Source organism: Astatotilapia calliptera, chromosome 15 (genome assembly GCF_900246225.1).
Source record: "Astatotilapia calliptera chromosome 15, fAstCal1.2, whole genome shotgun sequence".
In the NCBI taxonomy this organism is placed as follows: Eukaryota; Metazoa; Chordata; class Actinopteri; order Cichliformes; family Cichlidae; genus Astatotilapia; species Astatotilapia calliptera.
Window position 1 is genome coordinate 16,626,894 of NC_039316.1, and position 13,621 is coordinate 16,640,514.

Sequence of the window (13,621 nt, forward strand, 5' to 3'; positions counted from 1 at the left end):
TATTTAAAATCAAAGATGGAAAATTGTAACTGAAAACTACTGGTCTGTTTATTGGAGCAGGGATGAAGCATGAAAGGTAACCTGACTTGTCTTTGGACTGCTAATTGAATGTATTTTTTACAGTTGTGCCTGATTTTGTGTAGCTCTGGAAAAACTCACCTGTCGTTTCTGCAAACACTCACATACTGTATGTCATTTTGGTAGTCAGGAGGCAAATGAGTGGCTTTCTCATCAAGTCATTTTATTTTGTTCTGTCCTTTCACAGATGCTATGAGTAAGACAAAGGCTAAAACGGAATCAGAAAGGTTAGTGAGTCATCTGAAAATGTATGTGAATTCCAGATAGTTTAAAATTGAATCCAGCCATGATGTTAGCCTGTGCTGTTTTCTTGAGGTTGTCCCCTGGAACAAAAGCATGATTTCCCTCAATTTTCCAGACTTATTGGTAACAACTCAGCCTGGACAGAGGCTCTGAATGATGTCAGGCTGACTGCTGAATGAAATAAAATGGGGAAAGAAACAGATGGATATGACCCATGAGAGTCTTTCTTGACGACATCTGGCTAGCACGACTTTCACCATAAAAGTTTAATATTAATCCCTGCAGCATTTTAGGGTACAGTTGTGCCACTCAAATCCAAAAAGCAGAGTTAGTAAAAATCAGAGCGACTTCCATCATTAAGTTTCACCATGGATATGTATTGTAGATAAAAACAATGATTGCCATGTTCCTCATTGCAGATCATGAGCGCTGACCTATAAAGAATGAGCTTAAAAACTCAGAAAAGACGATTACATTGCTATTACATCAGACTCAACAAGTGAAAGGTTTATTCACTTAGTCAACTGGTTCAAATGGGAACAGCCTGACTTGGTGCCAGATCCCACAGTTTGCCTTCAGAGGTCTTGCTGAGTCCATGCCTTGGTAAATCTAAGCTGTTTTGGCAGTAGCATGCAAGTAACCAGCAAACATAATGCCATAAGGTTTTGACCCATTGATATATGGGTGTTTTGACACAAAATGGTTTATAATGTGCTTCTAATTCACCCCAGCACTCACTCACACTTACATGCTGATGGTGGCAAACCAAAACCCATTAAAGACACTTTGGCAGAAGAGCTGAAACCAAACATGCATTTTGTGGAAATTCTAACATTTCCTGAAACATGAGCACTGCTTTACCACATGACAACAATAAAGCTGTGATGAAAAGACAAGAAAAAAACAACAACAATGTGATGCCCTTATACTAAAATTCCAGTGGTTAATAGTGTCATGGTCCTGAGTCTCTGAGCCAATGTTTTGACTTTTGCAAAGTTTATGGTTCATTGAGTTTTGTATTTTTGGTTATCATTTAGGACTTTAGTTTTTAAGTTCTGGTTACATGTGTAATGTGGGTTCTCTTTACATCTTAATTATTGATTTGTATGTACTTCTCTGTGACTCAGTTTAGTATGGCCACCCTCAGTGTCTCTTTGTTTCTCATTAAGTCTTCATTTATGTTATGTCCTGCTTCATTTTGGTACTTCTTTGTCTTTTGTGGTTTGTATATAGTTTTTTTTTTTTTTTTTTTTACCTTGTCTAGTTACCTAGATTATGTTTAAATGTGCCTCATTTGCCCCCTTGTGTTCAGTTCTTTTAATTGCCCTCTTGTGTGTATACGATGTCTTCCTCATTCTACATAGAGTTTTTCCACCAGTTTAAAATAAGACTGTGCATTTGTGCAACCTGCTAGTCACCCACCTACTACAATGACAGCCACCTGCTTGCCAGATCCTGCTACCCCTAAGTCTAAGTCCTCTGAAAGGAAGTGTTGATTTAGGCAATGCTGTTCAGCCTCATTGCTGCAGCAATAGCACAGCAGCAGTGTTCACTTCCCCTAAATGCTTTCTTGTGTGTATATAAGCAGTGTCTTCCCCTGAGTCATCGTCACAGTGTCTGTTTTTGGTTCTTGTGTCTTCTCTGCCTGAATTATTGGATTCCTCTATTGACTTATATTTTATTTAATTTTTGATTTTCCATCTATTTAAATAAAGCTACATTTCCAGTTTATTCTGTTGCCTTAAGACTTTGAATGTGTTCGCTGGTCCACTGCAGGATACTGTGTCAACGTTATGATTTGATTTAATCTGATATAAAAACTCCACCTGGATTCAAATCATTCTCAATTCTTTTTTTTATTTGTATTTGACGGTGAATGCACTAACACATATCCCACCCCCATCTTCTTAAAGGACTTAAACTCGGTCCAGCAGTTTTGCTGCCTCTGGTTCAGATCCAAACACTATTGAAATGAACCAAGTTTCTCTCCAAAGGGATGTTTGGTTTTCAAGACCTCCTCAGCTGGCTTGGCACCATTATAGCATTAGCCACCTTTTCCTGACTCTTTGACTCATACATGTAAGAAAGTAATGTGTTTCCTCCTTTGTTAACCATATTTCTGTCAAAAGGGGCCTTTGATGAGTTGCAGTCTCATAATTCCCACCTTGCAAGTGTAGCTGCATTAAATGAATGAATTCATTGATTGCAATAATAGCATATGGCCAAAGCAAATCTTGGCTTTTCTCAAGGCCCACCAGTGCGTCTTGTCACATCACACCACTGATGTAAAGGATGGTCAACATGCAACAGTAAACTGCTCCTTTTAAATCATTATACAGTAAATGCTGATTGAACAATGTAGTGAGTACAAATTAATAAATCCTTTGCAGTTCTGTTTGGTTTTCTATAAGGCCTACTATACTATTCTGAATACAAAATCTCCTGGGAAATTCAAGGCTAAAAGGAAGAGGATCTTGTTTATGTTACCTCTGCGAAGGAGGTTATATCCTTGTTGTTGTTTTTTTCATTTAAAGGATCACTTGGAAGTTTATGAATAGATTCAAAGTTTTTACCAGGGGTGGTCTGAGCCTGCTTTTACAGATTATTCTGGAACATATCTTTCACCATTCAGATTTGACATTTTGGTGTCATAATGTCATAAATACATATAAAACTGGAAGATGTAAAATTGGAAATTTTAGTTTCAACTGGCATACTGTTTTACTAATTAATGCATGGCCTAACCTTCTACACAAGCCACAGCCAAAAAATATGCCCACCTATTTGGTGTTTCTGTCAACACTGACATGGTGGACCAAGTCGACCTATTACATCCTTTGGCACAATATGAGGTTGAATAAACGCACGTAAGTGTTACATGAACTGAATGACAGCAAGGTCTGCACCAAACACACCAATGAAATAAGAGTGTTACGCACCCTGCCCGAAGCGTCCAGTCTTATGAACCTCAGTTGCTCCTTGGTATCCCAGCATCCTGCAGACTACATCTCCATCCTTTTTATCCCAGACATCATCGCACACGGTTCCCCAGCGATGTTCATGGAAAACTTCCACACGGCCTTCGTGAAGACCTGACCCATTCACCAACCGTACCAAGGTCTCCTCCACTGAAAACCAAACACACAAAACAGAAGCTTTGTATCCAGATACACAAATGCATTGGCAGAGGGATTCCTACATTTTGCTGCAACTATTTAGTGTGTTTGCAGAGTGTTTATAAGCATTCCATTGTTATTTATGCCAAAAAGACAACAATAAAGGCCCTCGCTCATTTTTGGAGGGACTCATTCATTGTGTTTATAGGTTTAATGAAGCTCTGTGAATCACATCAATATGAAAACAAACTGAGATGAATGGGTTTTTTTTTGACATGCTGAAAAATAAAAATTCCATAAACCACAGAAAAACACTCTGATTTAAGAAGAACAATAAATAAAAATACCCTGGAAACTTTTTGTGTTCTTTTGTGAACCCTCTTTAAAAATTTTGACGTATGTTTCTTTCTGAATATACTGTTTTCTGTGATTGTAAAGCCTATAATATGGCAACAATCTCACGGATGTGAAGCGAATCCATTGAAGGGTTTTGAAATTCATAACTTCCTACTTTGGAACTTCACAGTATGCATCTGCAAGCATTTATCCAGTTTAGCTTATTTGAGCACTAAAGACTAACAGCTGCTTAAAAATACTGAGGAAAGGAGGGAAAGTGAGTGAATAAATAAAAGGAGAGATAGAAACTGTAAGTGGACATCAAAGATGAGAAGTAAAAAAGGAGACAAAGGGATGAATTAAAGTAGATTGCTAACAGGCTAAGAGTTTTGCATAGTCAAAACATTTTTATAACATTGTTAAAAAAAACTGTAAAGGTAGGGGTGTGGTAAATTTGACTGAGGATTAAGGCAACACTGGGAGCTTTAAGTTACTGACTGAGATGGCTCCACTTTGTTTCTGCTATTTGTTGCTTTTGAAGTATTTTAATTTGTTTATCTGTCAAATGTCGATCATGTTTGTACTTCGGTTTTGATGCAAAAACTTTTAGCATTTTATTAGTCCTTACTTTACACTACTTAGCAGATATGCTTGCACCCATAAGGTCAATGGATACAGCAATGCTCTGGTTCAAACATGGTAACTTCTGGCTCCCCAAAAAAACCTAACAGAGAATTAGGCAAAACATTCATGTTAAAGCTTCAAAACGTAACCTAACACTGCGACTACACTTTATGACATTCTTTTATACACAGTCTCTGTAAAAGATTCCTCACATAGGTGAACACAACAACCATCTCTGTATTATTGTTGTTGTTCTGGTTTGACAGAGTATTTTGGCTCCTGTAATATAATAAAAATCTAAAGGTTGAAATATGGTCGCAGGGCCCTGGAGTGTAAGCTATCACAGGGCGGAATTTTAGGATCATCCTTTTTTGAAGGAAGCTGGTTAGTTTTTAAATTTGTAAACCTCTAGGAATGCATGTAAATAAAAGTACTAGAGATGCCCCATTTTCATGGATTTAGGGTTGGAAAGCCTTGCTCAGGGGTGCCATGTCCACAAACTTGCATGTAAGAGCTTACAGAACAAGTGTGTGTGTAAATGAGTGTGTTTGTTTTAGCAGAAGCTTCATGGCTCTGCAGTTCATCTGGTATTCCTCAAAGTATGCAGCAGCTGTTCTCATGTGATTGATTTGATTTATCACCTTTCAGAGGGCAGAGAGGAAATAAGAAGAAGAAGAGGTAAACACACACTCGCAGCTACACTTTTCTGAACTGCTCATCACTGTTAAGACAAAGTGCCGCAGAGTAAAGCCAGACACATTATATAGACAGGATATTAGTCTCATCAGACCATCATACATTTTAACTGTGTACCATTTAACTCTCATTACAGTCAAGTATTTTGCACTCACTAGCCCATCATAATTTAATATCTGCTGTATTATTATATAGTCATAACTGCTGCACTGTATGATATTCTCTCCTGAGAACCAGCAAATTCAAACCAGAAATTAAATATTATTTCAACCTTCTGTTGTACTTTTGTACTGCAGGAGGTTTTTTCAGGCAACTGTACCCCACAAACTGTTAAGAGTAGAGCACCACATGTTTCGTTTTCAGCTAGGGTCAAGCATTTGAATTACTTGAAACAGTTATGTTCACTCATCAAACAATAACACAATATAATTTTTGCTATTGCCATGCATATAAAAATGATCACATTGATTAATAGCCCTTGTGACTGTTTAGTACTTCTCTAAACAGCCAGTTTACTATATATCCTAAAGCTCTTCTCAGCCAAAATCTGAAGCAATGACACCCAGCATGCAGTCTGCTAAATATTACATTTCTATGCCTATTTTGGAAAGGAAAACTTAAATCACATGCTAATGGAAAGTATATCTTTTCTTACTATATGACATAATACAACATCATCCACAACTTACAGGAACTTTTCCAGCTCATTTGACAGTATGAGAGTGTCCTGATACCAAGAACAGCCAATGACATTTGTGGAATGTGTCATTTCCTTTAATAACTGCATGTTAATGAAGCAAGGCCGACAGGTTAAGTAACTCAAGTCTTAAATGCTGCATCATTTTTAGCTTTGCATGCATGCATGAAAAAGCCCGAGACATGGAAAACGATCTTCTTACATCCTTCTCTCACTAATGTTCATCTGTTTCAGCTCTTTATTAGTTTCTTTCGAAGAGCTTGAGAATCCCCATGGAGAAAATGAGAGACTGGGGAGAAGATAAAGGAAAGGAAACGCTCCAGAGGTACCACATGTAGACTAATCTGAGCCATACAACAAAGCTTCACAGGGATTTATATCTCAGTCTATGGAGAGCTGGACAGCTGAACTCAGTTGAACAACGTCATGTGTGTGCTTTGGGTTACAAAAAAATTGGTACAATTTAGGCAATGCATGAATAACATTCAGTGAATAACACTGCAGCCTCTGAAACGGCAAGAGTTGGACATGCTTTCAAACAAAAACAAGACCTGACTGCACATTAACCACTTCCCTCAAAAATGCTCACCTAATCATTTGTAATCACACTCATTGTTTATCTACTGGTGATAGTACCCTTTCAGCTAAAACTGGTCATTAAGATGTGCTCATATTTTGTACAATAATAAGAGCTGTGTTCAGAGGATTTGAAGTATGTAAGAGCCTAGGAGTTAGGGGTTGTCTTTTTGAACCCAAAAACAAAATTGAATACACAAATGTCAAAAGGCAGCTCTGAGACTAAACTTTGAGAAACGTGATTAATCTGACTTTCACTAGTTTGTTTGAATCATCCAAACAAACATGCTAACAATTTAGCCTAGTGTGTGTCCTGTTCACGGAACTCAGTACTAAGTTAAATATTCAAACACTTTGAATAGGATAACAGATAACATCTGTTACTTGTATGCTTTGGTCTATATCATTTTGTTTTTATGACTCATGTAGACAGCTTTGCAACCTTTCCAGTTTGTTTTAAAATGAGTCAGCCAGATGCTATACTAGCATTTTGAGTGTTAGCTCAAATAGCTAGTTGGCTGTAAAAAATATACAAAAAATATGCCACAGATGGTTGTTGAAATTATAAAGTTAATGGTTGTAGACTAGAAATAAGAAGCAAATATTTGCCTGACACTGAGGACATGTTGTTAAGTCATTAGGAATTTTGAGCAATACAAGGACAGAAAGGTTGACAGGTTTAGCCAAAGTAACTAGGGGCAATACATTATTTGGTGAAATAAAAAGTGGGGTAGTCTAGATATAATAACATGTCAGCATAACCACTAATTACATTTTGGATCAGAATATGTGGAAACAGGTTGGTGGACAAAAGTCCTCTGAAATGTGTTTCCCACTAAGCCCTCAACTTTGTATAAGTAATGACTTTTTCTACTGACACATGCTCACAGAGACAAAAGTCACTTCTCAAATTCCTTAACCTTTGGTAGAACCTCAAAATCCCATCCTTTCGTGAACCTCGGGACCAAAAATGGTCCCGCCCCAAAAGTGCTCTAAAAATGTTATATATCAATATTTTTTTCTACTTTAAATTAGTCAATCTTTTAAAACTACTTCTGCTTAAAATATCCATGTCAAGTTTTAATTATATTTTCATTGTTTTAACCCTTTATATCCCGGTTTCGTCACATGAGCGCACTGCTTTTTTTGCCCCAAAAACATAAAACATAAAACATAAAATATTTTCCAAAAAAAACATTTGAAGTAATATTTTATTGTTATTATAATTAGGCCTTTAGATGGACAAAAGATTGGCACCAACATTAATTTCGATCCGTTTTTAATTTTTTTTGCAGAAGCCGAAAATGTCCCCAGGCGGCGCTGCTGCTTCTGCTCCCCTGGGGAGGAGTGCCTCTGCAGCGCCGGAGCATATGGTTCGGTTCCCGTGTCTGCAGCACACACTTCCGCTACCACGTGAAAACAAATACGTCATTTCCTGTTGATTAAAAAAAATTAATGCACCCTCAAACGATCCTAAGGGCAGAAAATGGTCCGGAACGAGCAGCGGGCCAAGCTGCTGCTGCACGCGGGAAATTAGTCTGCCTTTTCCGGGTATCTGTCTCGAGCAGGCCGCTGGAGAAGGTGTGTATGTTCCAGCAGGCGTCACATGTGGAACAAGGGCGCCACCCGGTGGCCAAATAAAAAATTACAATTCTAAGGCCCTGAGTCCAGAATGAAAGTGAAAGTTAAGCCATTGCCACGACGTTAATGGTAATAATTGTACAGTGAAAAATAGCGTTTATAATGGGTTTCAATGGGGCACAAATCGGCCACGAGGTTCGATAGTGGATGTATGCCTTTTATTCAGCCATTTAAGCTCATTTAAAAAACTCAGACTGAAATTTTAAAATAAAATGGGAAAAAAATACATGTTTGAAAATTTGGCTATACTCCATTAAACACAGTGGAAATGGCGTGGAATTAAAAAACGGAAAGGCCACGAAATGGTCCCAGGTTCTACCAAGTTAAAGTAATTAAACCAAAGGTCAATATCCTGGTTTCTAACTTATGCCATTGGTACAGCCTAACAGCTTCTGTCTTACATTCACTTTTGACAGCCAGCAAAGTGATTCATCATAAAACAGAGGCGATCTAATCTGGACATAAATCATGTACTGCTTCTGTAAAAGTAAGGAAATTAAAATGAGCTTTGAGAGATATAATGACTGTTTCTGTTCAGTGAATACTAGTCAAATGAGCTTCAACTGCTGGGGGCCTTCCAAGTGGTTCAAGCCTCTGAGGCCAGATAAGCTGCAGCAACCACAACATGAAGGCCAGAACATGGAGTGATAGAGTATTACTAATGTTTTTCTGGCAGGCAGGAAGAATCTGTACTGGATCGAACTACATGGCTCCAAGACAGCAGCTAACTAGATCCATCTGTTCATAACATCTTCTTTCAGCTGCTCCCTTCAGGGGTCACCACAGCTAATCATTTGCCTCTAGCTCACCCTGTTACTTGCATCCTGTCACACCAACCCTCTGCACATCCTCCTTCAATACCTCCTTGATGCTTCTTTGTGGCCTTACTGGTTTCCTTCTGCCTGCCAGCTCCATATTCAACATCCTCTGTCCAGTATGTCCAATATCACTCAAACCCTCTCAACTTTGCCTCTCTAACTTTATCTTTTTTGTAAAACATCCCTTTCACTCTTGCTGATCGTTTCCTCACCCGCTCCACCCTTCCTGTACTCTCTTCTTTGCCTCTCTTATGCACTGTCCATTGCTTTAGATGGAGAAGTACATTCTGATATTGGATTATCTCATTTCTTGACACTGGAAGGCCACACTGACGAGAAATGAAAACTTTCCTTCATGTTGATTTTCACATTCAACTACATGGTTTCTCATGAGCTCAAGTCCCAGGACACACACAAATTTCTCGTTTCTGAGTCAGAAATCTGAACTCGTTAATGTTTGGATCTCTGTACCTGCTGATGTGCACAGGAAAAACAAACAATAAAACAACTACACTTAATGCTGGAGTCCTGAGGTCAGCTGTCAAACTGCCAGATTTTATGGCTGTTGTAATATGTGAGGTCAAGAAAAAAAACATTACATCAATGTTGGCAATGACCTCTACATGAAAAGAACATTTTGTTACATGTTACATGCCCATAGGAAAATATCTCAAAGGATTTGTAACAGGCAAATGTTTGGCATTTTCACCGCCTCAATACTGAAAATCAAAACAAGTGAGAAATTTCTATTTATGATAATCGGTTTCAGTAGAACTTAGATTCATAGAAAACAGTATTGAAAATGTTTGTTTTCAACACTAGTTTACAGTGTGTAAACCAAGCAATCAAACAGAGACCAAGATTTTACATTTTCTTTAGTACATCTAAAAATAAGTAGCTTTACACTAAAATGCAAAAACAACCAAACTCCTTTATATCCTTCCTTTTAAAATGTGCTATACCTTTTAAAATTGTCATTTTCTTTCATGTTACATTGGGGGCGTATTTTCAGCCAGCTCATAGAGCGACTGTCATTGCCAGTTAAGAGGCAGCTAACTAACTAAGAAAAAGTTGGTTAAAAGTTATGGGGGAAAAAAAGCTGACATATTTTAACCTAAAGATCTTTTTGTAAACATAACAGTAGATTTAATGTCTAAACCTTTCTACCCTTACCATAATCAAATTGTTTTTATTGCTCAAACCTAATGTATCTATCCTAAAGCACTTTGAGGACTCCAGTACAACAGAAAAGTGCAGGATAACAATCAGTCCATCTACTATTTACCAACTAATGAAACCATGTATTTCTAATGAATAAAATTTTAAATTAAAAATGATCAAAATTTAAAAAAACAAAACAAAATTTAATCAAGTATGAAAAACATTTAGTGTCAGCAGCAACATTAATTGCTCCACAATTTTGTGCACATGGCCACGAATCACTACATGTGAGATGGAAAGATGAATCGTCTTGCAAAAAATGGATGGTACACAGGGAATTCCATGTTCAGGAATAAGTAGACAACAGCAAACTGTTGTAAGACCAATTTGAGCTGGACATTGTCTTAAACATAAGCACAACTACCATCAACTGATCACAAAAATATATACAACATAGGTAAAAAAATCAAATACTTTGTGCTAGGATGCAATACTAGCAATACATACAAGATAAAAAAACTGTTTTTAAAGCCTGTTGATTAAGAGGTTATTAAATCCAGACGTTTGTGAATTTGCAAGAACCCACTGGCATTTTTTGGGCAAAGTTTGGGATCTATGCATGTAGCCTAATTAACCCAGTAAATCTAAGAGATCTTTATGCAATGTCTTTATGTAATCAATGCTAATTAAATGTAGTCAATCAACCAAGAAAGAAAAAAAATTTAAAGCCTAATGGGCAAAACAACAATTACAACACAGCATGTGTTCAACGGTGCTGGCATGAGGAGTAAACAATGCAGTCAACACCCAGCAGTATGCAGGATTTGGATAAATTACCATTGCATTCACAAATATAGTAGAAACAAAAAATTAACTACAAAAATCAGGAAGACTGGCGCAGTGCATTATATAAATAGCAAGATACATGAGAATGTTGTTCATATAACATCAGTACAAGACTAAATTAATGTGTTTATTATTTTTCTAGTAGTTGTTTCTTTTCTTTACCTTTTTTCTTTCTGGCATGCCTCATTACTCTTTTTATTTGTTTTGTTCAGATACAGTAGAAAAAAAAAATCTCATCTGTCTTCTTGGACATAAGATTTTGCTGGAAATACATACAATCTGGACTCCATTTGTTCTTTTTCACTCAGAGACAATCACTCATGCTTCGAGGAAAGCATTTGATTCTGTCAGTGACATAACATACTCTTCAGCAGGTTCATTTTATGGTAATACCCAACACATGTGGACTAACGCTCCGTTTTCCCACTAATTCCTCACAAACTTTTGCTTGTTCTGGAAAGTGATTACACAGGTATGAACTGTTTGCTTTAAAGTGTAAAACAATCGAAGTCACGCGTCCAACAATAAGTCGGTTGTGACAGAAATACAAACGACGTTATGATTTGAAATTTCTAACAGCCAACAGCATGTGGGCTCAGTCTGTCTTTTCTTCTCTGAAACATCAAACATCCGCGTCACGTAAATGACGTGAGGAAAGAACTGATCTTTGACGGCTCTGTAATGGGCAGAAACTGCATTCATGTGGTCAAGGGATCAGGATTATTTGACATGAACACCACCCCATCACTCAGCACACGCAGAACAGTCATGGTAAAGCAAAAAAGAAAGAAAAATACAAGCATTGAAAAAAGATGTAATGACCTTTTTCTTTCTACTTTGTGGTTTTGCATTCGAGTTCAGGTTACCGCCACAGGACTTATACTTATTTTGAAATCCTTTTGATGTACACTGTGAGATTACATTAAAAACAAATGCACACCTACCAGCCTTTGAAACCATGTTCAGCTCTATGTGATTGATATCAAATGAACCAAAGATGAATGAAAGCCATAAAGTTATCACGTCATAATTTATGGTTGATTTTGGATCACACGCACCGATAGATGTGAGGTACTCAGACTTTCATTCCTGTGACTGTGAAACACGTACAAAAATTTGAAATGATACATTACAATATTCAAAGTACATTCTTACAAAAATGAAATAATTCAGAAGTTTGCTAAACATTTCTGTAAATGCAAAACTTGCTTAGGCCTTCTATTTGTGATCACTTCTTGAACCAACATACTGGTTGGAATCACCTAATGATCCCCATATGTAGCTGTTACATCCTGTGAGGCTGTGGGAGTGTGTGTGTGGGTGGGGTGTTTGCCCACTCTCTCCGCCTCCTCCTCTCTTGCCACTCCTACCCTCTCTGTCTCTCTCCCTCTCCTCTCTCTCCCCAGGACAGCTGTTTTTGATAAGCCTCGTTTGCCACCTGAATCCAGTCAGCAATCACCTCTGAGGCTATTTAAGCTGGGGATGAGCTGTGAGCAAGGTGGGTTCTTCCCCTCTGTGGTGTGATGTGATGTAGTTTCTGCTAGGTTTTGGACAGACAGCCTCCTAGTGAGTAGATGGGCTTGTGGACCCTGGAAGTGTCTCCCTTATTTGTTTGGTAGCTTTTTCTTTTGTTGCTGCCAGTGTTTCCTTTGTTTCTTTGGCATTATTGGTAAAACGGCGTTGCCGGCTCTTTAAGTTAACGTCATTTGTAATAAAACTATATTATTTGTAATAAAATTATATTATTATTATTATAGAACAACTCTGTCTGTTTATCTTCAGGTCAGCCACTAACCAGAAAGTCGGTGGTTCAATCCCAGGCTGCTCCAAGCCAAATATCCTTGGGCAAGATACTAACCCCATGTTTGCCTACTGGTGGTGGTCAGAGGGCCCGGTGGCGCCAGTGTCCGGCAGCCTCGCCTCTGTCAGTGCGCCCCAGGGCAGCTGTGGGCTACAATGTAGCTTGCCATCACCAGTGTGTGAATGTGTGTGTGAATGGGTGAATGTAGTGTAAAGCGCTATACAAATGCAGGCCATTTACCATTTTACCATTTAAAGGTTAAATATGGATAGAATCAGCTCAGTTGGGCACTGCTACACTAATCTCCATCCAGATATCCTTCAGCATGCATGGTGAAGGAATCGATCTTGGTCAAGGCTTACAGCTTCATACTGACCTTGTTGATTTCTGTGTCTGAAAGTTTGGTTAAATTACAAGTAATCAACATCCATCCATTCGCTTCCGCTTATCCTTTTCAGGGTCGCGGGGGGCGCTGGAGGCTATCCCAGCTGTCATAGGGCGAGAGGCAGGGTACACCCTGGACAGGTTGCCAGTCTGTAGCAGGGCCAACACACAAGGACAGACGACCATTCACATTCACACCTAGTGGCAATTTGGATTATCCAATTAACCTATCCCCACAAGCTGCATGTCTTTTGGACGGTGGGAGGAAGCCGGAGTACCCGGAGGGAACCCACGCAAACACGGGGAGAACATGCAAACTCCACACAGAAAGACCCCGGCCTGATGGTGGAATTGAACTCAGGACCTTCTTGCTGTGCGGCAACAGTGCTAACCACCGTGCTAATCAACATAACAACAGGAATATAAATCAAAGTAAGTAAAGTGCTTAATTTAAAAACAAAGCAACCAAAAACACTTTGCTGGATTAGATGGTGGAAAAAAAGTCTCATTGGAATAATCTGCAGTTTGTTATGCTACTAATTAGTGGGTAGATTACTGTACATCTAATATTCTGTCCACAGTGATGTCTATAAAACACTTAATT

General features: G+C 38.3%; 1 protein-coding gene across 1 annotated transcript in view; it reads right to left on the reverse strand.

Moving 5' to 3' along the window:
* The window catches only part of scara5 (scavenger receptor class A, member 5 (putative)), a 102,701-nt gene that overhangs the window by 15,508 nt on the left and 73,572 nt on the right, over positions 1 to 13,621 (reverse strand). Inside the window, exon 11 of the mRNA XM_026194496.1 lies at positions 3,261 to 3,449. Within this exon, the coding sequence (XP_026050281.1) occupies positions 3,261 to 3,449 (189 nt within the window). The remainder of the gene's footprint in view (positions 1 to 3,260; positions 3,450 to 13,621) is intronic.